We start from the raw sequence: 27,612 nt of genomic DNA, 5'->3' as shown, positions 1-27,612 counted from the left end.
CCCTGACCAAGGCCCTTCTCCCCCGTTTGCTTAGTTTGGCTAGGTGGCCAGCTCTAGGAAGAGTCTTGGTGGTTCCAAACTTCTTCCATTTAAGAATGGAGGCCACTTGGGACATTCAATGCTGCATAATTTTTTTAGTACCCTTCCCCAGATCTGTGCCTCAACACAATCCTGTCTCAGAGCTCTGCAGACAATTCCTTTGACCTCATGGCTTGGTTTTTGCGCTGACATGCACTGTCAACTGTGGCACCTTATATAGACATGTGTGTACCTTTCTAAATCATGTCCAATCAATTGAATTTACCACAGGTGGACTCCAATCAAGTTGTAGAAACACCTCAAGGATGATCAATGGAAACAGGATGCACCTGAGCTCAATTTTGAGTCTCATAGCAAATGGTCTGAATACTTATGTCAAGGTGTTTTTGTTTTTTAATAAATGTGCACTTTTCTAAACTTGTTTTTGCTTTGTCATTATGGAGTATTGTGTATAGATTGAGGGGGGAAATTATTTAATACATTTTAGAATAAGGCTGTAACATTACAAAATGTGGAAAAAGGGTAGGGGTCTGAATACTTTCCGAATGCACTGTACATATATATTTTATATGTACTATTAGTATATATATATATAACTGTACTGTTATCATAAATATCAAGGGTCTGTTTTGACATGAAAGTACTTTCAATATGAATTTAGAGAGTTGGAGAATGTGACACATGCTGAAGCAAATTAACTGAAGCTGATTTGACTACTACACATAACAATAAGGAAGTCAGGTTTTTCTCATTTTCAGAATTTGTCTTTATTTAGCGTAAATTGTTGGTCTGTTTTTTTATTTTTTACAAACATTCTGCCAGCAGGTGAAGTTTACATTTTGTCCGCATCCCAAATGGCACCCTATTCCCTAAATAGTGCACTACTTTTGACCAAGCTTTGGGCCTTTGTCAAAAGTAGTGCACTATACATGGAATAGGGTGTCATTTTGGAAACAACCTACATTTCTAGAAAGCGTATCATTCATAAGAAGTACTGCTCATAATTTTACAATCAAGCACACTTTGAAATAATACAAAATATTCCCTAAAAGACAATTATAATCAGCAAATGGTGGTCAATATGATTATCAGACATGTGAATTATTTTAACTGCAGTCTCACTCCTACACACACACACACACACACACACACACACACACACACACACACACACACACACACACACACACACACACACACACACACACACACACACACACACACACACACACACACACAGTTAAACGTTGGAAAAACAACCAATGCACAAACACATTAATCAAGGTGGCTGAAGCGGTATCATTCAGTTCCTAATTTCAGTATTTCCTCATGACATGTTATCCTCCTAACTCAATCTACTGTCTACTCAATGACAACAGTATTTAGACCAGATAAATCACTTTAGTTGGGGTTGTGATGGAGTGAGTGGGAAGATTTCACTAACAGTCAGGACTTTTTTTCCATTGGAGATACACAGACGTACAGTAGATGTGTAAATAGTTTTAGTACAGTGAAGGGGGGAACTGTTACATGATCAGAAAACATAGAACCTCCAATTCATTTCTGGACCTTGAAGTAATTTCCACATGGGACACCAGGTAGGTGCAATTAATGATCAGGTAAAACGGAAAACCAGCAGTAGTCCGGACCTCGTAGGGTAAGATTTGAATACCCCTGACATAGATGAACACACAGACAGGACATGACTGAGAAACAGTTTTTCTAAAATAAATATATGTTCTTGCATATATATATATATACCGTAAATATATACAGTATAGAGTGGTTAATAGAGCAAGCGTCGAAGATAGGAGACATTACATAATTGCTATGTGTGTAATTTGCCAGCCCCTACTTAAGCAATTTAGCATTTCTGGCAAAATAAAATGTGTAAACCAAAAAAGTATGTAATAAAGTAAAATACATTTGCATATCGGTTGCAATAAAAACGATTTTTTTTCATACAAATGAGATACAAAACAACAAAATGAGGTTACTAACTTTTTGCTCTGGCCAAGTAAATAGCTTACAATTAACTTTACATTCTATGTCCAATCAATCACCTAAGATTAAGGCCGAGATTCAATGCGCCGTTTAAAGGCAATGTTACTGCGTTTGCAGAGATCACATTCAGGGTAAACGCTGTAGAGGTCGGCTCAATTGGAAATTACCTTTAAATGTCAAGCGCGTGCTACACCATGGTTTCAAATTGAATCGCAGCCTAGTTATTCAGATTAGTGACACGTGATTGGATGGTGACCCTCCTGACTGGAGTCTGGTCTGCCATCCGATTGGCCACCAACTCCTGTAACTGTAGTGCCCCTCCGCCAATAAAAAAGAAAGCCGGGCAAACGGGGCCGGAGCAATCGACAGGCCCCTCCCACAGAGGACGGAGCGAGTGGGCATCGTAGAAAGTGACGCGACCCTTCTCAAAGTCAAGGCACACCCCAAGCCTGGGAGGCAGGGGGTAGGTGAGGCCCGTAGGCGAGGAGGCAGGGCTGTTGCCGTTGGCGATGGTGGGGCTGCGGCGGGGGTTGGTGCCATTGCAACCATGGTTGTTATGATGGTTGGGAGCCTGGGGCAGGAAGATCTTGCCCATGCCCATGGTGAGGAAAGAGAAGGAGGGAGGGGATTCCAGGGAATCCTCTGCCCCACTGTCATGGCCACTGTCTGGGTCATAACTACAGGGGGAGGCACAGAGAGAGAGAGAGAGAGAGAGAGAAGAGAGAGAAGAGAGAGAAGAGAGAGAGAAGAGAGAGAAGAGAGAGAAGAGAGAGAGAGAGAGAGAGAGAGAGAGAGAGAGAGAAGGAAATAGAGAGTGCGGAGTCATACACACACGCACACATCTAGGGCCCGTATACATAAAGCGTCTCAGAGTAGGAAGGCTGATCTGTTCCCCCTGTCCATGTAATCTTATTCATTATGATGTAAAAGGATAAACTGATCCTAGACCAGCACTCCTAATCTGAGATGTTTTTTTTATACAAGCCCTGATAGTCAGTCTATCCTCAACCAATTTTCCATTGACTACTTCCTGTCCTCCCTGGACTTTATAGCCTCAACCTCCAGCACCACTCACCGGGGACTGGCCATGTCTTGCGGGAGGTGAAACCAATCCTGTAGTTTGGCCTCTAGGCCCACCCCCACCTGTGGAACAGATAGAGGCAATGAAAGGGGGCAGCAACATACAGTGGGTTTCGAAATTATTGGCACCCTTGAAAATATGAACAAAACATAATGTATAAAATAAATAATACAAATACTATATTGTATGCTATTTATTTTTTCATTATATTATTTTATACTAACACAATTACTCAGAGAAACAGATTCTATTTAACAAGTAATACATACATAAAAAAAGCTATCTACAGGTGCATTCGGAAAGTATTCAGACCCCTTGACTTTTGTTTCACATTTTGTTACGCAACAGCCTTATTCTAAAATGCATTCAATTGTTTTTTCCCCTACTAAATCTACACAAATTACCCCATAATGAGTAAGCAAAAACAGGTTTTTATATATTTTTACAAATGTATTCAAAACAAAAAACTGATATCAGATTTACATAAGTATTCAGACAATTTACTCAGTACTTTGTTGAAGCACCTTTAGCAGCGATTACAGCTTCAAGTCTTGGGTATGACGCTACAAGCTTGGCACACCTGTATTTGGGGAGTTTATCCTATTCTTCTCTGCAGATCCTCTCAAGCTCTGTCAGGTTTGATGGGGTGTCATCGCTGCACAGATATTTTCAGGTCTCTCCAGAGATGTTAGATCAGGTTCAAGTCAGAGCTCTGGCTGGGCCACTCAAGGACATTCAGAGACTTGCCCCGAAGCCACTCTTGCATTGTCTTGGCTGTGTGCTTAGGGTCGTTGTCCTGTTGGAAGGTGAACCCTCGCCCCAGTCTGAGATCCTGAGTGTTCTGGAGCAGGTTTTCATCAAGGATCTCTCTGTACTTTGTTCCATTCATCTTTCCCTCGATCCTGACTATTCTTCCAGCCGCTGCGGCTGAAAAACATCCCCACAGCATGATGCTGCCACCACCATGCTTCACCGTAGGGATGGTATTGGCCAAGTGATAAGCAGTGTCTGGTTTCCTCCAGACCTGACGCTTGGCATTCAAGCCAAAGAGTTCAATCTCGGTTTCATCAGACCAGAGAATCTTGTTTCTCATGGTCTGAGAGTCCTTTAGGTGCCTTTTGGAAAACTCCAACCGGGCTGTCATGTGCCTTTTACTGAAGAGTGGCTTCTGTCTGGCCACTCTACCATAAAGGCCTGATTGGTGGAGTGCTGCAGAGATGGTTGTCCTTCTGGAAGGTTCTCCCATGTCCACAGAGGATCTCTGGAACTCTGGTCAGAGTGACCATCGGGTGCTTGGTCACCTCCCTGACCAAGGCCAATCTCCCCCGATAGCTCAGTTTGGCCGGTCGGCCAGCTCTAGCCTTGGTGGTTCCAAACTTCTTCCATTTAAGAATGATGTTCTTGGGGACCTTCAAATCTGCAGAAATGTTTTGGAACCCTTCCCCAGATCGGTGCCTTGACACAATCCTGTCTCGGAGCTCAACGGACAATTCCTTCGACCTCATAGTTTGTTTTTTGCTCTGACATGCCAACTGTGGGACCTTATATAGACAGGTGTGTGCCTTTCAAAATCATGTCCAATCAATTGAATTAAACCACAGGTGGATTACAAAAAAGTTGTAGAAACATCTCAAGGATGATCAATGGAAACAGGATGCAACTAAGTTCAATTTTGAGGGTCTGAATACTTATGTAAATGCATTTAGTTCTAATAAATTTGCAAAATTTTTTCGCTTTGTGATTATAGGGTTTTGTGTGTAGATTGAAGGATTTAAAAAAAATCAATTTTAGAAAACAGCTGTAACTTAACAAAATCTGGGAAAAGTGAAGGGGTCTGAATACTTTCCGAATGTAATATATACGGTTGAAGTCGGAAGCTTATATACACTTAGGTTGGAGTCATTAAAACTCGTTTTTCAACCACTCCACAAATTTCTTGTTAACAAACTATAGTTTTGGCAAGTCGGTTAGGACATCTACTTTGTGCATGACACAAGTAATTTTTCAAACAATTTTTTACAGACAGATTATTTCAATTAATCACAATTCCAGTGGGTCAGAAGTTTACATACACTAAGTTGACTATGCCTTTAAACAGCTTGGAAAATTCCATAAAATGATGTCATGGCTTTAGAAGCTTCTGATAGGCTAATTGACATCATTTGAGTCAATTGGAGGTCTACCTGTGGATGTATTTCAAGGCCTACCTTCAAACTCAGTGCCTCTTTGCTTGACATCATGGGAAAATCAAAAGAAATCAGCCAAGACCTCTGAAAAAAAAGACCTCCACAAGTCTGGGTCATCATTGGGAGCAATTTCCAAATGCCTGAAGGTATCACGTTCATCTGTACAAACAATAGTACGCAAGTATAAACACCATGGGACAACGCAGCCGTCATACCGCTCAGGAAGGAGACGCATTCTGAGATGAACGTACTTTGGTGCAAAAAGTACAAATAAATCCCAGAACAACAGCAAAGGACCTTGTGAAGATGCTGGAGGAAACAAATACAACAGTATCTATATCCACAGTAAAACGAGTCCAATATCGACATACCACTCTGCAAGGAAGACCGCCATAAAGAAGCCAGACTACGGTTTGCAACTGCACATGGGGACAAAGATCATACTTTTTGGAGAAATGTCCAAAAATGATGAAACATTTGATGAAACAAAAATAGAAGTGTTTTGCCATAATGACCATCATTATGTTTGGAGGAAAAAGGGGGAGGCTTGCAAACCGAAGAACACCATCCCAACCGTGAAGCATGGGGGTGGTAGCATCATGTTGTGGGGGTGCTTTGCTGCAGGAGGGACTGGTGCACGTCACAAAATAGATGGCATCATGAGGAAGGACAATTATGTGGATATATTGAAGCAACATCTCAAGACATCAGTCAGGAAGTTAAAGCTTAGTCGCAAATGGGTCTTCCAAATGGACAATGACCGCAAGCATACTTCCAAAGTTGTGGCAAAATGGCTTAAGGACAACAAAGTCAAGGTATTGGAGTGGCCATCACAAAGCCCTGACCTCAATCCTATAGAAAATGTGGGCAGAACTGAAAAAGCGCGTGCGAGCAAGGAGACCTACAAACCTGACTCGGTTACACCAGCTCTGTCAGGAGGAATGGGCCAAAATTCACCCAACTTATTTTGAGAAGCTTGTGGAAGGCTACCCGAAACATTTGACCCAAGTTAAACAATTTAAAGGCAATGCTACCAAATACTGATTGAGTGTATGTAAACTTCTGACCCACTGGGAATGTGATGAAAGAAATAAAAGCTGAAATAAATCATTCTCTCTACTATTATTCTGACATTTCACATTCTTAAAATAAAGTGGTGATCCTAACTGACATAAGACAGGGAACTTTTCTAGAATTAAACCTAGTTTAAATGTATTTGGCTAAGGTGTATGTAAACTTCCGACTTCAACTGTATACATCTGCTTTATCTGCTGAATTCAGGTACTGTCTTGATGGAAATAACTTTCTCTGGTGTGATTATGTGTCGGTCTCCCGCTTAATTTGTGTACACACTCTCCTAACCTTGAAGAGTATTTATATATATATATATATATATATAAGTCAAAAACCTGGTTGCCTCTGCCATGAGGCTGAAACTTGGCCACAAGGGGATGTTCCAGCAAGACAATAACCCCAAACACACATCAAAATCAACAAAGAAATGGTAAATTGACCACAAAATCAACACCTCCAGACTAGAGGTCTTCACCCGAATGCCCAAGGCCCGATCCAGGATCTGAGTGGGTCTTGATCTAGAATTCTAGATAATGTTACAGGTCTGGGTCGGATCTGATGATTGTTAAGGTTCTCAAGGAAGGTGTAATTTTAACTGACTTCTCCGAAAGAGACTGCTGCGGTAGAGGAGCGAGAGACCTTGTATAATTTATGCTGCTGCTCTTTTCAAGAGTGATGCCTGTAGCTTGTTATTGTTGTTAGTCAACTATAAGTCATCAAAGTGGAATTGGGCTACAGTCATAGAGCCTCAATGTGGTAAAAGTTAGGAGATATCTAAACAATGGAAGATGGAATTAAAATGACAGAATTAAAAGTTAAGAAGAAGGATAGGCTACAATAACCAAGAGCTAACAGGTAGGCTGCTATACTTAATATTCTAAATGGGCTTGTTGTTATTTGTAACTGTAGGATGAGAAAGTGCATGCAGCCTCAATTAGCCTAGCAGCCTCAATTAGCCTAGCAGCCTCAATTAGCCTAGCTTGCTCCCCGAGTCACTCGCTCACAGTATCAAGGCCCCTCCCCACCTACTAAAGCGGACATCTCTCTCCCTCTCCCTCGTGCTTAATCAGCTCTGGTTAATGAAGTAGCTTTAAAAAAAAAAGACTTTTCTGCTTCCCTCATTCGGATCGGACAGGGTTTGGATCTAATCAGGTCTATACGGAACGGGTCTAGTGGTCCTCGGGTTCGTTCGGAACGGGTCACTATTTTTAAAATGAATTTTCGCATGTCGGTTCCGGGTGGAAAAGCCCCAGGTCCATTTCAGAAGGGGTCCAACTTTTTGGACCCGTGAAGACCTCTACTCCAGACTTGAAAACCATTGAATACCTGTGGTTAAAATTGAAGAGGGCAGTCCATAAGCGCAGACAAAAGATAAAGGATCTGGAAAAATTCTGTATGGAGGAATGGACTAAAATCCCTCCAATCCAATAATTCTCCAATCTCATAAAACATTTTAAGCACAGTGCTGTTATCTTCACAAGCTGAGGTATTGAAAGTTATTGAAAACAGGGGTGCCAATCCTTTTTACCCTTATCTTTGAGAAAAAAAAGTAATATTACTTGTTAAACAATCTCTTTTCTGAGCAATTATATTAATATAAAATAATATAGTTTCCAGATTTTTGTTTGTAGCATACAATATAGCCCAGCATTTTGTTGCTCATCAAGGGTGCCAATAATTTCGCACATACATTTTCATACACGTTTTTGTATATAGTCTTTTGTATATAGTTATGTATATATACAAAAAACACATAAATACACACCATACAATATAGTAAGGGCCAATTCTAAATCGTCCTCTAAGGGTTTTTCAACTGGCGGCCCGGCCCGCGGGTCAAATGGTTTTATTTATACGTTTTGAGATTTTTATTTATAAATATAGAGAGATTTTTTTGTGTGTGTGTGGGGTGATTTTCATTGTTGAACATAAGACTGTAAAAAATCCAGGAAATCAGCTCCAAGTGATTTTCATTTTTAAAAATCTGTTCCCAAGTATTTTCATGCATAACAGAGAGACGTGATCATGTCAAAATCAAATCAAATGTTATTTGTCACATGCGCCGAATACAACAGTGAAATGCTTACTTACAATCCCTTAATTAACCGACAATGCGGTTTAAGAAAATACCCCCCAAAAAGTAAGAGATAAGAATAACAAATAATTAAACAGCAGCAGTAAATAACAATAGTGGGGCTATATACAGGGGGTACCGGTACAGAGTCAATGTGGAGTCAATATACAAATGTAAGCAAGGTTTGAAATGATTATGTTTTAGTATCTGTTTGGGCTTCTTGCAGTCAATTTGCAGTCAAATTATTTGTAATTATGTTCCGGCCCCCCAACCATCCGCACAAGAAAAACTGCCTACGGCTGAATCTAGTTGCTGATCCCTGCCCTATGCACCTGTGGAGATTTGAAAGGATTTGATTGGTATAAGCAATATGGGTTAACTTCCACCTAGCAGAGGGCAAATCCTCTCAGATCTCCACAGGTGAATATGGCACTGGCCTTATGGGGTAGATTTGGGATTGGGACAAACTCTCCTCCCAGCCATTCCACTTACTTTGACCAGATAGGAGCCGGGCTCCACTGAGCACGCCCAGTAGTGCCTGCCCTGGGTGATGGCCACGTCGCCCACCAGGAGGTCTGCAGTCAGGTGACAGGAAGTGAGCGCTCGGTCAGCGGCCTGCATCAGGGACAGGCCGGGGACGCTCCGGGCACAGCGCTGCTCCTTACTCACCACCAGCCGGTCGGCATGGAGACCCCAGCGAGAGTCCAGGTAGAAATTTAACACTGAGAGAGAGGAGGCCAGGGTAGGATAGGGAGATGGAGAGGGGGAAAGAAAGAGGGAGGGTGGAAGGAGGAGTGCATAAGTAGGAAGGAGAGAAGAGGGAAGAGGTAGGTTTTGATGAGATAGAGTAGAGAAGCGAAGTAGGAGAGAGGGAAGACGATAAGGGCACAGAGGAGGTAAATACAGGGTAGTGCTGAGCAATTAGTGCTTTTTGAGGTTGGTTCAATTATTCAAAAATAATCACTTTTTTATTTTTATTTCGATTAAAGAAATGTACATTAAATGCAATGTGCATTATGTGGGTTGAATGCTGTAAAAACACAGAATAAAACAATGATGGTAGTGACTGCTTATCACTTTAACCATAATTTATTCACATTACTTTAATAAAATATTTGTTTTATTTGATAACTTTATATTTAATTCCAAGTTCTCATCTCTATAGAGCTGCTGCCTATGCTGTCTGACAGAATCACTATTTTAGTCGTTTTCAAAGTAAATAAGGCCTACTTTTTTATTTATTTATTTAATTTTACCCCCTTTTCTCCCCAATTTCGTGGTATCCAATTGTTAGTAATTACTATCTTGTCTCATCGCTACAACTCCCGTACGGGCTCGGGAGAGACGAAGGTCGAAAGCCATGCGTCCTCCGAAACAGAACCCAACCAAGCCGCATTGCTTCTTAACACAGCGCGCCTCCAACCCGGAAGCCAGCCGCACCAATGTGTCGGAGGAAACACCGTGCACCTGGATCCCTTGGTTAGCACGCACTGCGCCCGGCCCGCCACAGGAGTCGCTGGTGCGCGATGAGACAAGGATATCCCTACCGGCCAAACCCTCCCTAACCCGGATGACGCTAGGCCAATTATGGTCGCCCCACGGACCTCCCGGTCGCGGCCGGCTGCAACAGAGCCTGGGCGCGAACCCAGGGTCTCTGGTGGCGCAGCTAGTGCTAATAAGGCCTACTTTTGACTGCTGAATACCAACTATCAATCACTTAGATCATGTATTTACGCGCTCGTGAAGCAACTGCTTTCTGTCCCTCTTCATCGCACGTTCTCTCTTGTCTCAGTCTCTGTGTCTGCTCCGCACAGACCAGACAAGTTCAAGCGGGCACGCAATGGATTATGGTCATTATAGTTAATTATCAAGTTTTCTGAGCTAAACAATGTAGAATATTGGCCTGTTGAAAACTAAAACTCCCTACTACATCGCACAGTTCAGGCTTGATCTGAGTTATCTATACAGAAACCGCACATTGAGCTCACAGAACAAAACAGAACAAAGTGGAATTCAAAATAATTGAACCGACGTCGGTCAATTAGTTGTTTAAAAAACAAAAAATAACCGATATTTCTGTTAATCGATCAGCACTAATACAGGGATAGAGGAGTAGTAAGATGCAGTATATTAAGAAAGTATTCAGGCCCCTTGACTTTTTCCACATTTTGTTATATTACAGCCTTATTCTAAAAATTGTTTAAAAAAAATTCCCCTCATCAATCTTCACGCAATACTCCACAATGACAAAGCAAAAACTGTTTCCGAATTTTTTGATAATTTCTATAAAAAAAACTGGAAATATTACATTTACATAAGTATTCAGATTTTTTACTCAGTACTTTGTTAAAGCACCTTTGGCAGCGATTACAGCCTCGTCTTCTTGGGTATGACGCTACAAGCTTGGCACATCTGTATTTGAGGAGTTTCTCCCATTCTTCTCTGCAGATCCTCTCAAGCTCTGTCGGGTTGGATGGGGAGCATTTCTGCACAGCTATTTTCAGGTCTCTCCAGAGATGTGGTTCAAGTCCAGGCTCTGGCTGGGCCACTCAAGGACATTCATAGACTTGTCCCGAATCCACTCCTGCGTTGTCTTGGCTGTGTGCTTAGGGTCATTGTCCTGTTGGAAGGTGAACCTTTGCCCCAGTCTGAGGTCCTGAGCACTTTGGAACAGGTTTTCATCAAGGATCTCTCTGTACTTTGCTCCGTTCATCTTTCCCTCGATCCTGACTAGTCTCCCAGTCCCTGCTGCTGAAAAACATCCCCACAGCATGCTGCCACCACCATGCATCATTGTAGGGATGGTGTCAGGTTTCCTCCAAATGTGACGCTTGGCATTCAGGCCAAAGAGTTCAATCTTGGTTTCATCAGACCAGAGAAACTTGAAGCGGGCTGTCATGTGCCTTTTACTGAGGAGTGGTTCTATCTGGCCACTCTACCATAAAGGCCTGATTGGTGGAGTGCTGCAAAGATGGTTGAAATACTGTTTTCACTTTGTCATTATGGGGTATTGTGTGTAGATTGATGGGGGGGGGAAATATTTTATACATTTTAGAATAAGGCTGTAATGTTACAGAATGTGGAAAAGGGCTCTGAATACTTCCTGAATGCACTGTATAGAATCAGGGCAACAAAGAAAGAACTGAGAGGTTTAACAGAGACGAGGGATAAAGAACTGTCATGCAACTCCTCTGGAATGAAAAGAGGAGACATGGACTAGGAGAGAGGGAGTCAAACTGTCTTTCATCAACAAACTAGAAACTGATAGAAAACAGTCAAGCAGAAGGTCAATCAAAGGAGAAGGAGATGCATCGTTCCTAAATTGGGATTATTAATATTTCTGAGGGAAACATAGCAGAATAGAATCGTTTACCAAGGGAGACAAGGAATACATTGACCACTCCGGACTTCCCAGACACATTAGCATAGATCTCAATCAACTCAATCCATTTGTTAAGCCTCAGGTTTGAACAAATAGCAAACCTCATCAACACACTCTGAGATCTCATTATGGAGGGAGAACGAGGGTGCCTGGGAGGACAAGAGATGCATGGTATAAATGTAAAAAGAGGTCGAGATATGTGCGAAACAACAAGAGGAAAAATGAGAAAAGAGTGTCGATGCTCACATTAACAGGCAGAGGGGGAGATGTGGATTGAGAGAGTGGACCTAGGAGTGGAACGAGTGAGATGAGGAGAGACATGTGAAGACAGTGTTCAGAGGATGGGTTGGATAGAGAGATGGGATGGGAGGAGAGTTGGATGGTATGGGTAGAGAGAAGGATGGGAATGGGCAGAAAAATAGAGAAATTAGTCATTAAGATGATCTCTATGGATACTGTTCGGATGCATATCAGTTATACCAATACTGATGAGATCATGTGTGTGTGTGTGTAGTGTGCATGTAGTGTGTGTACCTATAGAACAGTGTATAAACCTCACCCGGTGCTGGCGGGGTGTGTAGGTACACCTCCTCACTGTACTCCCCGAAGCCCGCCTTGTTGCAGCCTCTCACCCTCAACACATACACACTGTCCATCTCCAACCTGTCAATCACAGCACTGGTTCCGCCCACCTCCTCCAGCCGCTGCCAGCCCCAGCGGGCCGCAGCCAATCGCCCTTGGATACCACCCCTGGCCCCGCCTCCTGGCACCACCCCCCGGCGACGAAACTCCACAGAGAAGTGCCAGGCGGGGGCGGATTCCTGAGGCAGCCGCCAACACAGGAAGAGCTGGTCATAGGCCAGGGTCTTTTGGGTGTCAATAACAGGGGCCAGAGGGGCTGATGGGAGAAAGCATTACAGCTGTCAGTCAGATGTTGGATACAAAAAACATACTCTCTGGCTTGATTACATATGCAATACTATCAGATGTTCACTACAGTTTGCTAATGCATAGTTGAAGATACAGTATGATTCAGTAAAATGACATAACTAATGGTAGACTCAGCGAGATGATGTTGCCACGAGCAGCACAGCAGATATTCAGATGAGCGCGATGCAACACTGCTCTCACACAGCCACACAGAGTACCTGCGCATGTGCACGGGTGCGCTTCGCGCTTCTACAACGTGATAGCTACAGGAGAAGTTTAACCTTGCGCTTCGACGCTCTCAGTTGTTGCGGAAATTGACCCACTACTGCTGTTTATCTTGTGCATTTATTTAATCTTGCTGAGTCTACATTTAAATTGAATTACCACCAAAATGTTACATGATTGTATTCTGTAGTATGTCATTTCTCTTACATCCTCTCTTTCCTCTCCTAAATCCCTTTTTCAATACTCTGGCTCTAACCCTGCTCTCTGGTTGACTATCCCTCTATGTCTCCATAGCCCCCTCCTCTATCCTCCTCTCTCTCTGACTGACTCTATCCCTCAACGTCTCCCCACCCTCCTCCTTTATCCTCCTCTCTCTCTGACTGACTCTATCCCTCAACGTCTCCCTAGCCTCCTCCTTTATCCTCCTCTCTCTCTGACTGACTCTATCCCTCAACGTCTCCCTAGCCTCCTCATTTATCCTCCTCTCTCTCTGGCTGGCTCTATCCCTCTAACCCTCCCTAGCCCCCTATCCCCTCCTTTATCCTCTCCTCTGTCTCACCCTGGATGAACTGCAGGTCTGTGAGGAGTTTGAGCTCTTTGGAGACGTCCAGCTGGAAGTGTCTGAAGGAGGGATCAGCGGCCAGAGAGAAACACTGCAGCCCCTCGATGGACGTGGATAACCTTGGAGAGAGAGAGAGAGAGAGAGAGAGAGAGAGAGAGAGAGAGAGAGAGAGAGAGAGAGAGAGAGAGAGAGAGAGAGAGAGAGAGAGAGAGAGAGAGAGAGAGAGAGAGAGAGAGAGAGAGAGAGAGAGAGAGAGAGAGAGAGAGAGACTTTTAGAATAATTATTTGGGATTAGATGACAAGTCCGAGGAGAGAGGTATGCACTACACAGACTTAACAACTTTATTATTAGGGTAATACGCAATTAGAGTAACTTTAATTGATAGCAGATAGATTAATCTTGGTTAATCCAGAACTAAAGTCTCACGTAATTGGTCAGCTGCTCGATTAAATTTTGGGTCCATGCATGTTAAGAGAAGGGACTAAGAGACGCTAGAATGAGGAGCAGAACCGGAACGAGGAGCTCCAACTTCTCTCTTTGCTGGCCGAATGCCTCCTCCCCTTCCGAAATCCGAAAGATATATTTTTTTTTTCACCTTTATTTAACCAGGTAGGCTAGTTGAGAACAAGTTCTCATTTGCAACTGCGACCTGGCCAAGACAAAGCAAAGCAGTGTGACACAGACAACAACACAGAGTTACACAAGATGCTAATACCTGCGAAATCGTGATTTGACCAAATAACCAGTTACAAAAAAAAAAAACACCGGAACTACTGCTGCTTGTTATCCCACGCAACCCATTCCATTCCCTACAGATTCTACGGTACCAGTTATGTTTACATAGACCTGTCCACGAGACATTACAGTTACTGTAGATTAATGAGACTACACCCTGTAGCAGTCTACTGTCTACCTGTATAACTACATGTTTCATGCCACTAATCCAGTGTCAGTCTAACAAACCATCATTGGAAACAGTGAACACGGGTTGGAGCACAACTACATAGAACACCCATCACTAAAGCCACACCACGTTCTCTTTATCAAACAGGTCTACTGGCTCCCTCTTGTGGCCATTTGTCATTTTGCGGACGCCGTGGGATGAGCAGTGAAAGCACACACAAGAGGGAAAGAAGAATAGACAATAGACATTGATTGGAGGACTGGGTGAGAGGAAATTGAACAATAAGAACAGAGAAACAAACAAACAAACAAAACAAAACAAACAAAGGAACGGAAAAATCAACAAAACTAGGGCGTTAAAGAGCCCTGGGTATTCGTCCAAAATAGAACCCTATTCCCTACAGTGCACTACTTTGGATCAGAGCTCTATGGGGAATAGGGTGCTATTTGTATAAGCTTCCACGCTGTCTGCTGCCCAGCCAGTCAGACCTGTTGTGTGTAAAGTACCTGCTGTGTGTCTGGCGCGCTGCCTGGACGAAGCAGGGCGGGTCCGTCTCCTTCAGCAGCTCTTGGGAGAACGCCATGAGACCTGCGTGTTCTAGCAGGCTCCGCCTCTCCGCCACCTGGCCCGCCAACGCCTCACCCCGCCTCTGCCGTGCCCCCTCCAGGGCCTGAGACAATGCGGCGTGGCGCTCAGCGAGAAGGGCGGTCAGGTCTCTCACGCTCTGAGACAGCTGCTCCCGTGCCGCTACGCTGTTCGCCTGTGGACAGACAGCAACACACAGGGAGGAGTAGGACCGTAGAGATGTAATGTATTCAATCAATATTATTCTAGAATCGTGTTCTATTTCATTCTGTGGTTAAGCCTGGCTACGCAGTCAGACAGCAACACACAGGGAGGTTAGGAGGACCACAGAGATGATGTATTAGACAGCAACACACAGATTAGGAACATAGAGCTATGTATTATGAATACAGTATACATGAGCATATGATGTCTACTGTGGTAAACAATGCTGTCTATGGTGGTGTGGTCAGTAGGATCAATATATTAGCCAGCTTGCTTAAATATTATTATATATTATTGCCCGCACAGTGGAGCTCATATGATGAATTGACCATTTTTTTTACAAAAGAAAACTTGGTCTAATTGACTCAACATCTAAAAACACATATCTAAGGTAAACTTCCTTAATTAATCCAAAGTTATTTCTGGTTGTTTATCAAAGTTAGCTGGCTAACTCATTGATCCTGCTTTGTGGTATACCCCTCTGGTGGCTTATTTCTGGACCTCTGCAGACCGCAGTATTATTTAGTCACCTCTGTCTGAGTGGTGGCACTCTCCAGCTGTGAGATCTGGCCCAGCACCGTCTCCTGGTTGGACAGAATGTAGTTCATCTCCTTGGTAATCTTGTCCTGTCAAATAAACAAAGAGTTAATGCCCTGACCAGACTTAATCCTAATGCACATCAGTAGCTCTGTATTACCCTACATTTGAACTGTATTCATCTCTTACACACTGGATGATCTAAACCCACAGCTCAATGGCGACTTACCCCTTTTCTGTCATACTACTAGACTAACCACCAACCATTGAGGGCCAATCTCCATTGCGTGTGATATCCACTAATGCCACTGAGTATAACAATATTGCCATTTAGGTACTTTTATTCAAAGCAGCTCAGGTATTACATACATTATCCAGTAAATCCCACAGTATAAGGCCAATGCAGGAACCATGCTACAACCAATTAAGCCATTGCACCCAGATGCCTACCTTGAGTGTCTGGTAGGCCTGGGCGACTGGCGCCACCTTGTGCCCGGCGTGGACGCGGCGCAGCTTGCAGAGCGGGCACAGCAACCGCTGGCACGTCCTACAGTAGAAGTGCAGACGCTCCTGGTCATGCTCCGGACACGACAGAACCTGGAGGAGGAGGAGAGACAAGAGTGGTGAGAGAGAGGAGAGAAGAGAGGGATGAGTGAGGGATGAGAGAGAGGCAGGCCTCACCTTGGGCCTGAAGTTGAGGGTGGGCTGGACGTGTTCGTGCTGGGCGCGCGGCGTCCCCCAGGGGTGGTAGAGCTTGAAACACTCGTTACAGAAGCTGGCTTGGCAGTCGGCGCAGCCCTTAGTGGCCTCCAGGGACTGGGGAGGCTTGCAGAACTGACACATCACAGCCACACTGCCCAGGCTCACTGTGTGCCTGTACCTAAGAGAGGGGGGAGAGGAAGATAAAGGGGAATGATTAAAGGGAGGAGGGTAGGGGAGCGAGAGAGAGAGAGCATGGGCGAATTAGGGCAGGATAGTAGTAGATAGGGGGTGGGCGAGGTTGGAAAAGGCGAAAGAAAGAGAGACAAAAATAAGAAAGACGGAAGGAGAGAACAGGGCCAAGACAGAGAGAGAGGGGATGGGTAGAGCGTGTGATAAATAACATAACAGAGGTTACTCTACATGGGGAAAATAAGCTTTTAGCCGTTACACTGCAGTAGTCCAGTGGAAGTGCAATGTATTTCTGCTACAGTAGGTTGCTGCAGTGTGTTGCTGCAGTGTGTTGCAGTCTGGGAGCTCTGCTAATTTCCTCTCTAGGTCAGCTCCATGCTGATTAACAAGAGTGGCACCCTATTCCCTATATAATCCACTACCAGGACCCATACTATTTTTGACCAGGGTGCTGGTGCTGGTGTGTGTGTGTGTGTGTCACGGGTGAGATCTGAACAGACTGGGAAACCAACGTCTTCAACAGACCAAGAGGAAATTCCTTCCCGACGGTGACACTGATTTTGCAGGCAGGGTAAGGCTGGGCAATATGGCCAAAATATCATACAGTATCAAGGTATTTTATGTTTTTGAATAATAAAAGTTCTAAATTTGCTTTATGAGAAGTGTGTGACCATAAGATGGCAACACATACATTCTAAGCGATTTCAATGGGTCTTTCTCCCTTCTGATTGTTTTATACTGTTCAATTCAACTTAAAACAAAAATCATTTTCAGCATTTTCATCAATTTCTGCATTTCCTGCAATCATTTGAGATCATTTCCACACTGCCACGTAGAGCTGTAGAATTTTAAATAAAATGTTGCAGTTGCGATTTAGAGCAAACCATTTGGGTGAACTGTTGGAATCATGGAAATAGAATGATTATTCTAATTCTATAGTTAGGCTATAATAGTGGGCACTTTGAATACAGTGTTGATCGACATGACAAAGAATAAAAATGCCAGGGAGGAGTTATGGTGACAGGGTAGGAACCAAAGTGATGGTCAGTGTTTCATAGGGGACCCTATAACCTTTGGTTACATTGAATGTTTTCTCTTAGATACTTCCTGTAGCTAACATGTTCATGCTTCGCATATTCCTCTTGGATTTAGACGATGCTGTTGCACAAACGACATGCTGTTTTAGGTCACACCATCCCTGGTATTATCAGGCTGTATAGCTAGTAGAGGTCGACCGATTATAATTTTTCAACGCCGATACCGATACCGATTATTGGAGGACCAAAAAAGACGATACCGATTAATGGGACGATTTTTAAAAATGTATTTGTAATAATGACAATTACAACAATACTGAATGAACACTTATTTTAACTTAATATAATACATCAATAAAAATCAATTTAGCCTCAAATAAATAATAAAACATGTTCAATTTGGTTTAAATAATGCAAAAACAAAGTGTTGGAGAAGAAAGTAAAAGTGCAATATGTGCCATGTAAGAAAGCTAACGTTTAAGTTCCTTGCTCAGAACATATGTAACGGTCATCGGATGAAGATGAAGAATCGGACCAAAGCGCAGCGTGGTAAGTGTTCATGTTTTTTTATAGAACTGAACACTATACAAAATAACAAGAGAATAAATGAAACCGAAACAGTCCTGTCAGGTGCAGAAACACAAAACAGAAAATAACTACCCACAAAGCATCGGTAGGGAAAAGCTACCTAAGTATGATTCTCAATCAGAGACAACGATAGACAACTGCCTCTGATTGAGAACCACACCCGGCCAAACACAAAGAAATACAAAACATAGAAAATTAACATAGAATGCCCACCCAAATCACACCCTGACCAAACCAAAATAGAGACATAAAAAGCTCTCTACAGTCAGGGCGTGACAACATGAGAACATATGAAAGCTGGTGGTTCCTTTTAACATGAGTCTTCAATATTCCCAGGTAAGAAGTTTTAGGTTGTAGTTATTATAGAAATTATAGGACTATTTCTCTCTATACGATTTGTATTTCACATACCTTTGACTATTGGATGTTCTTATAGGCACTTTAGTATTGCCAGTGTAACAGTATAGCTTCCATCCCTCTCCACGCCGCTACCTGGGCTCGAACCAGGAACACATCGACAACAGCCACCCTCGAAGCAGCGTTACCCATGCAGAGCAGGGGAACAACTACTCCAAGTCTCAGAGCGAGTGACGTTTGAAACGCTATTAGCGCGCACCCCGCTAACTAGCTAGCCATTTCACATCGGTTACACCAGCATAATCTCGAGAGTTGATAGGCTTGAATTCATAAACAGCAGAGCTGCTGGCAAAATGCACGAAAGTGCTGTTTGAATGAATGCTTACGAGCATGCTGGTGCCCACCATCGCTCAGTCAGACTGCTCTATCAAATCATAGACTTAATTATAACATAATAACACACAGAAATACAAGCCTTAGGTTAGCTGTTCGTAATGTTTTGTCTAGTGATCGATAAACTCACAAACGCTTGGATTGCTTTCGCTGTGAAGCATATTTTCAAAATCTGACACGATAGGTGGATTAACAACAAGCTAAGCTGTGTTTTGGTATATTTCACTTGTGATTTCATGAAAATAAATATTTTTTATTTTTTATTTTTTTTGGCGCTTTGCAATTTAGCGGTTGTTTACGAAAATGATCTCGTTAAAGGGATCCGTGCGCCAAGAGGTTAAATTAATATGGTCGAATCCGGAAACTGTCATCTCGAAAACAAAACATTTATTCTTTCAGTGAAATACGTAACCGTTCCGTATTTTATCTAACGGGTGGCATCCATCAGTCTAAATATTCCTGTTACATTGCACAACCTTCAATGTTATGTCATAATTACGTAAAATTCTGGCAAATTAGTTCGCAATGAGCCAGGCGGCCCAAACTGTTGCATATACACTGACTCTGCGTGCAATGAACGCAAGAGAAGTGACACAATTTCACCTAGTTAATATTGCCTGTCTAACGGTTCTCGTGGGCTGAAGGAAGAGTGGACCAAGGTGCAGCGTTTAAAATGTTCATGATTTAATCCAAAAAGAAACCAAATCGAACAAAAACAACACACAGCAGAACGAAAGCAAAACAGTTCTGTCTGGTGCAGACACAAAACAGAAAACAACTACCCACAAAACACAGGTGGGAAAAGGCTACCTAAGTATGGTTCTCAATCAGAGACAAGGGATAGACAGATTTCTTTTAGCTAAATATGCAGGTTTAAAAACATATACTTCTGTGTATTGATTTTAAGAAAGGCATTGATGTTTATGGTTAGGTACACGTTGGAGCAACGACAGTCCTTTTTCGCGAATGCGCACTGCATCGATTATATGCAACGCAGGACACGCTAGATAAACTAGTAATATCATCAACCATGTGTAGTTATAACTAGTGATTATGATTGATTGATTGATTGATTGTTTTTTATAAGATAAGTTTAATGCTAGCTAGCAACTTACCGTGGCTTCTTACTGCATTCGCGTAACAGGCGGGCTCCTCGTGAGGCAGGTGGTTAGAGCGTTGGACTAGTTACCCGTAAGGTTGCAAGGTTGAATCCCTGAGCTAACAAGGTAAAAATCTGTCGTTCTGCCCCTGAACAAGGCAGTTAACCCACTGTTCCTAGGCCGTCATTGAAAATAAGAATGTGTTCTTAACTGACTTGCCTAGTTAAATAAAGGTATAAAAAAAAAAACGCCGTCCAAAATGACCGATTTCCGATTGTTATGAAAACTTGAAATCGGCCCTAATTAATCGGCCATTCCGATTAATCGGTCGACCTCTAATAGCTAGTTACGTTTGCTCTGACTCAGTACATTTATTAGCTAGCCAGCTAACTAGCAATTAGCATTAGTGGCTATTTAGGCCCAACTTTTGGCCCAACTTGCTAAGAAAAGACAAACTAGCCATTTGCAGATGTAAGAAACACAAACTAATAGTGTAATTATAGAACGCTAGTGAATTTATATTAAGAAGCAAAGAGAAAACAGCATAGTTGTCATCATTGTTGAATGTGCTGCATTGACCACTGAACGCAAGTGTCTCGTGGTCGAGGAACAACAAATGTGCACAGGGTGAGGGGCTAGGTCTTTGTGGAAAGCGGCATGCAGAGAGATGACTATAAAAATGGACGTTACACATGGTGTATCACATTCAATATCCGTTATAGAAGGTAAAGTAAAAACCCAAACCAGTCTGTGCATCAAAATACGGTATACTGCCCAGCCCTAAGGGCTACATCTTCCCTTACAGAAAAAACACGATTTCACAAGTGGCAAATCACATTATTTCATGTGAAATTTCACATGAAAATCATGTGAAAATGTGTTTTCACATGTGTAGTTTCATGTTATCACATGTGTAGTTTCATGTTATCACATGTTGCTTTACATGTTATTACCTTAACTTCACATTAGATCACATGGGATCACATAAAATGTATGTGTCTTTTCCGTAAGACCATGACCTGTGCATAGTGCATGTGTGCGTACTTGCGTGTATAAATGTAAGTGTGTATAAATGTGTGTGTGTGTGTTACCTCTCTACAATGCGCTCCAAGGTGAGGTTACGCAGGCAGTCAGTCAGGCCCTTCTCTCCCAGCTCTACCTCTCTCCCACAGGGCGGGCACGGAAACAACATCGCAGGGGGCGGCGGTTCCTTACGCCGTCGCCCCGGCGACGGATACGTCCCAAATCCTGGACAAAGGGTGACAGAGGGGGAGAAGTCAGTCAGTGGGATGAGGAGAGAGGGATGGGTAAAGAGTGGAGGAAATAGAGAGAAAGAGATGTGTGCATTTCCATCGCATCCCCAGACTAGTCCTATTGATCGTCACTTGACATTGAATCTAAAGACACATACACACACACATACACACACTCTCTCTCATGTGCAAACACACATTTACGCAAACACACACACATTACCTGAACGTAGCACGCGGTCGATGGGTCGATGGTCGGCCTTGCTGGGCATGGGCCTGCGTGCCTGGCGGGGAGAGCGGGTGTTGGGGGTGGAGGCAGGAGAGTTGGGCTCGGGTGGCAGCTCCGGAGGAGGGTAGCCATTTTGAACCAGGACCTCTGAGGCACACATCAGGCAGACGCTGTGCTGACATGGCAGGACCACGGGCTGCTTGACGATCTCCTTACACACTGGGCAATGCAGCTCGCACTCAATGCTCTTCACGTTAGACTGGGGAGGAGGGAGAGGTGGAGAGTCAATGAATCACACAGGTAGGGGTCCTGTGGTGCTCGGTTGGTAGCGCATGGTGCTTGCAATGCAAGGGTTGTGGGTTTGATTCCCATGGGGGGGGATCAGTACAAAAAACTATGAGAATATGTGCACTCACTACTGTAAGTCACCTCTGGATAAGAGCCTCTGGTAAATGGAATGTAAAATGGGTCACTTTTACTTTGATATTCAAGGGAATTAATTCATTGAATTAAAACGAACCCACCAAGACAGAAAAAGAATGGGTAGAGGGATGAATTTATAGTGTTTGAAAGGAGAACGAAGTAAGTACACAGCGCGGGACCAAAATAGAGGAATGACATGAAGAAGAGGTATTGAAATGAAACATATAAAACAGTTGTGCCCCCAACGACAATAATCTGCAGCACTCAAGATGCTACGGTCTCTGGTCAAAAATAACGCACCATATAGGTCATAGAGTGCCATTTGGGATGCAGCCGTAGTGTGCGAGATGGCAGATATTTCGCAAGCTAAGTGTTAGCACGTGACAGTGGTCTTTATAAATAGCTGTCCACAATGGGCTGTCAGAGCAGTGGGAGGCTCGTTAAATATCAATAAGGAAGGATGACCAGACATTAATTATTTAATTCCTGTACACGCCTGGTCGGGAGTGTGTGTGTGTGTGTGTGTGTGTGTGTGTGGACGTGTTTAACCAGAAGTCCCCACAAGAATAGTAAACGAACAAAAATTTGACCAACTTGGGACATTTTGTTAGTCCCCACAAGGTCAAATGCTATTTCTAGGGGGTTTAGGGTTAATGTTAAAATTAGTGTTAGGGTTAGAATTACGTTAAGGGTTAGGAGCTAGGGCTAATTTTAGGGTTAGGGTTAAGAGCTAGGGTTAGGTTTAGGTTTAGGGTTAAAAACTTATTAGGACTAGGCCCCTTTTTTCCTCAATTTCCGCCTGAATGACGTGCCCAAAGTAAACTGCCTGTTGCTCAGGCCCTGAAGCCAGGATATGCATATAATTGGTACCATTGGAAAGAAAACACTTTGAAGTTTGTAGAAATGTTAAAATAATGTAGGAGAATATAACACAATAGATATGGTAGGAGAAAATCCAAAGAAAAACCAACCGGAACTGTTTTTGAGAGAGAGGCCATCCTCTTAGAATGGCAAGTATAAGGTCATTTTGGAAATAAGCCAAAATTAGCCAAGCCAATTCCTCTGGCTTCCACAGGGTGTCAGCAGTCTATGTTCAAGGTTTCAGGCTTGTAACTTAAAAAACGAATAAGAAATCTCAGTTTTAGTACAGGAACACAGTCTTGGAAATTTGTGTTTGCGAGCGCCATGAAGACAGGACGCACCATCTAAAATCCTACTCAGTAGTTTCCTACTGAACATACTTCTTTCCGTAAGAAATATTATAGTTTGATTACATTTTAGGGTATCTGAGGAGTAAATAGAAACGTATTTTGACTTGTTGAAACAAAGTTTATGGGTAGATTTTCGGATTCCTTTATCTGCATGTTGAACGAGTGGATTACTCAAATCAATGGCGCCAACTAAACTGACTTTTTGGGATATAAAGAAGGATTTTATCTAACAAAACGACACTACATGTTACAGCTGGGACCCTTTGGATGACAAATCAGAGGAAGATTTTCAAAAAGTAAGTGAATATTTGATCGCTATTTGTGAATTTATGAAACCTGTGCCGGTGGAAAAATATTTTGATGTGGGGCGCCGTCCTCAAACAATAGCATGGCATGTTTTCGCTGTAATAGTTACTGTAAGTCGGACAGTGCAGTTATATTAACAAGAATTTAAGCTTTCAACCGATAGAAGACACGTATATGTACCTAAATGTTTAATATCCATCATTTTTATGATTATGTATTTGAATTGAGCACCCTCCAGTTTCACCTGGAAGTTGTCCCGCTCTGGCTAAAACAGATCATAATGAGTAAGATTACATGGACAGGGGGGACCTGATCCTAGATCAGCATTCCTACTCTAACCCTGTTAACTGTAGCGGAATCAGTAGCCTAACTGTTGCAGGATGCATCAATACTGATAGCAGCTCTGGTAATAGCCTATGATGTGGTATAAAATTGAGGGTGGGGGGGAAACAGTGCAAACTCTACTCCAGCTGTCTTTCACTAAGGGGATTTTTCAGTGGCACAATGACATCATTCCAGGAAAGGGTTCTATGAAATAAGTAATGGAATTGTAGATCCTAGCCAATAAATAGGCTATCCAAAACTCAGCTTTGTGGCTTTCTGAACCTGAGGCTCCAGGAACTGACTCACACACACACACATTGACACGAACAGTGACACACTCACACGCACACGCACACTGACACACAAGTTAATCAGTACATTGAAAAACACTGAAACTAACCGATATCCATTCTATTGATTGCTCTGAGGCAGGGGGAGAGGAGGACGACAACCTTCCTTTGAATTTAATAAACTAATCACATCCACTTAAATGACATGATTTGTACTTGATTGTATGCTTTAAGCAACACTATAGCACAGCCTAAATCAAGTGATACTTTTCCCACATTACAGTTTTATTCAATCACTTTGGCGCATTCTTCAGATACACAGTTTCATTCAGAAAGTATTCAGACCCCTTGATTTTTTCCTGCATTTTGTTACGTTACAGCCTTATTCTAAAATTGAATATATCATTTTTCCCCCTCATCAATCTACACACAATACCCCATAATGACAAAGCAAAACAGGTTTTTAGACATTTTGTCATATTTATTCAAAATAAAAACTTAAAAACAAATATTACATTTACATAAGTATTCAGATCCTTTATCAGTACTTTGTTAAAAGCACCTTTCGCAGCGATTACAGATTCAAGTATTTTTGGGTATGACGCTACAAGCTTTGCACACCTGCATTTGGGGAGTTTCACCCATTCTTCTCTGCAGATCCTCTCAAGCTATGTCAGGCTGGATGGGGAGCGTCGCTGCACAGCTATTTCAGGTCTCTCCAGAGATGTTAGATCGGGTTCAAGTCCGGGCTCTGGCTGGGCCACTCAAGGACATTTAAGAGACTTGTCCTGAATCCACTCACGTGTTGTCTTGGCTGTGTGCTTAGGGTCGTTGTCCTGTTGGAAGGTGAACCCTCGCCCCAGTCTGAGGTCATGAGTGCTCTGGAGCAGGTTTCATCAAGGATCTCTCTTTACTTTGCTCTGTTAATCTTTCCCTCGATCCTGACTAGTCTCCCAGTCCCTGTCATTGAAAAACATCCCCACAGCATGATGCTGCCATCACCATGCTTCACTGTAGGGATGGTGCCAGTTTCTTCCAGACGTGACGCTTGGCATTCAGGCCAAAGAGTTCAATCTTGGATTCATCAGACCAGAGAATCTTGTTTCTCATGGTCTGAGAGTCCTTGAGGTGCCTCTGGCAAACTCCAAGCGTACTGTCATGTGTCTTTTACTGAGGAGTGGCTTCTGTCTGGCCACTCTACCATAAAGGCCTGATTAGTGGTGTGCTGCAGAGATGTTTGTCCTTCTGGGAGGTTCTCCCATCTCCACAGAGGAACTCTGGAGCTCTGTCAGAGGGACCATCGGTTCTTGGTCACCTCCTTGACCAAGGCCCTTCTCCCCCGTTTGCTCAGTTTGGCCAGGTGGCCAGCTATAGGAAGAGTCTTGGTGGTTCCAAACTTCTTCCATTTAAGAATGATGGAGGCCACTGTGTTCTAGGGGACCTTCAATGCTGCAAAAATGTTTTGGTACCATTCCCCAGATCTGTGCCTGTCTCGGAGCTCTACGGACAATTCCTTCGACCTCATGGCTTGGTTTTTGCTCTTACATGCAATGTCAACTGTGGGACCTTATTTAGACAGGTGTATGCCTTTCCAAATCATGTCCAATCAATTGAACTTACCACAGGTGGACTCCAATCAAGTTGCAGTAACATCTCAAGGATGATAAATGTAAACAGTATGCACCTGAGCTCAATTTCGAGTCTCATAGCAAAGGGTCTGAATACGTATGTAAATAAGGTATTGCTGTTTGTTTTTAATACATTTGCAAAAAATTCTAAAAACCTGTTGTCTCTTTGTCATTATTAGGGTATTGTGTGTAGATTGGTGAGGAAAAACATTTTTATTTAATCTATTTTAGAAAAAGCCTGTAACGTAACAAAATGTGGAAAAAGTCAAGGGGTCTGAATACTTTCCGAATGCACTGTAAGTGGTCTATTTTCAAAACTCTAAGTACAAAACTCTAAACTGATAACACTTGTAATGGCCCCTATCCTTTTAAAGAACTTTTGATTGTGCATTCATTGGGGTTGCACATATCTTTCACCCCCGAGTCATTTATGCAAAATCACCAATGCATCAGATAATGACAGGTTCACCATTTAGTTATTTAAACTACTATTTAATCCAACAGCAAAACAACACAATATACACATTGTGAGCATGTTGGGAAATAGGTCAGTCTTACGGTTTCATTATCCGTATACAGTACAAACGTAGGACAAATCATCAGAAATATGGTGTATAACTAAAAAATAAATAATAATATGTTTTATTGTCACATACTGTATACGGTGTTGTATGTCATTTCTGCCCCTTGCAACATTTCACATGATCACCTTTTCTATGTGTTTCTATACAGTATCTCCTATCTCTCTGCTCAACAAAATGAATCAGCTTACAGTGAGTGTATCAATGAAATTCAGATAATGAGTGGAATATGTTGTTATATACAACCCAGGTATTTCAGCAGTGCATTGTACTCTACACTATAATTCCAAATGGTAGCACATAAGAGTGACTCTTTCCACGTTGTCCTATTGAAGCACATTGGCTTCTGGAGAATGATGATGTAGTATTTACAGTCACATCCATATACAGTATGATTTAGTTTTCCCTTCCAACATAAATTGATGTCAAATTGATACATTTATGAGGTAAAAATATAGAAATGTACAATTATCAAACTATATATGTTAACTAGGCACTACATCAGTTTAGTTCAGTAATTAACAGTTTTGAGCAGTTTGATTAAGTGATAATGAATTGTAGTGTTAACAAATGATAAGAATATCATATCAAATGTAGGCTTAAAGTGAATATTGCATTTTGAAAAGCAGATAATTAAATTGAAAATGCATCCAAATTGAAAGAGGGATTTGTTGCAGTGAACAAGTGACTGTGAATTCGTTTGTTATACTTGGTCAATAAAAACATTTGATTCGAGTTTTGAAACATGAGCTATTTTGATGATCTGTTTAGATTTCTGTGCTCAGAGTTGTGAAAATGCACCAAAGTTATCTTTTTTTATATAATGTATATGAAGCCAAGCCCTTCACACACACACATCACATCACATCATAAAACACGCAGATGTGAAGGTCAAAGAAAGATCATTTATAATTTACCAGCACGACATGGTTTGAGTCACAATGTCTCTATGTCATTCACCAATGTCAACTCCGTCCTGTCCTTTCTTGTTCTATTGAAACAGCGGCCGAGTATACGAGCAATATGCTAGCCAGGTTATGCTACACTGGCTACAATCCACTGACGCCCACAAATGATTTGTCCACATAGGACCTGCATTCTATTTTAAAAGCCCCAATTGCCTCGCAATGCAATATCTTTCACCGGCTTGGTTTCCAGAACACGCGTTGTGATACAGCGCAATTCTTACCTTCAGCTGGAATCTAGGCGCCAT

At 42.5% G+C, this 27,612-nt stretch overlaps 1 protein-coding gene across 1 annotated transcript; it reads right to left on the bottom strand.

Annotated features, from left to right (window-relative positions):
- Positions 1-2,260: 2,260 nt before the first annotated feature.
- LOC120022414 (tripartite motif-containing protein 46-like) lies at positions 2,261-27,612 on the bottom strand. Its single transcript, XM_038966298.1, has 12 exons — positions 27,589-27,612; positions 21,631-21,895; positions 21,246-21,402; positions 16,470-16,668; positions 16,239-16,385; positions 15,782-15,877; positions 14,969-15,222; positions 13,555-13,616; positions 12,400-12,738; positions 8,951-9,180; positions 3,119-3,186; positions 2,261-2,720 (listed from the first exon to the last, which is right to left on the bottom strand). Exons 1-12 carry the CDS (start codon positions 27,610-27,612, stop codon positions 2,261-2,263), a joined length of 2,301 nt encoding a protein of 766 aa, XP_038822226.1.

Source organism: Salvelinus namaycush, chromosome 27 (genome assembly GCF_016432855.1).
Source record: "Salvelinus namaycush isolate Seneca chromosome 27, SaNama_1.0, whole genome shotgun sequence".
NCBI lineage: Eukaryota > Metazoa > Chordata > Actinopteri > Salmoniformes > Salmonidae > Salvelinus > Salvelinus namaycush.
This window is presented reverse-complemented; position numbering and strand designations above follow the sequence as displayed.

Excerpts from the sequence above, each read along its gene's own strand:
- LOC120022414 (XM_038966298.1), bottom strand. The coding sequence starts at position 27,612 with ATGGCGCCTAGATTCCAGCTGAAG. Across the intron at positions 21,403-21,630 it reads CGACCGCGTGCTACGTTCAG|GATTTGGGACGTATCCGTCG; the intron begins GTAATGTGTGTG and ends CCCTTTGTCCAG. Across the intron at positions 15,223-15,781 it reads GTGCCACCACTCAGACAGAG|GCGAACAGCGTAGCGGCACG; the intron begins GTGACTAAATAA and ends GTCTGTCCACAG.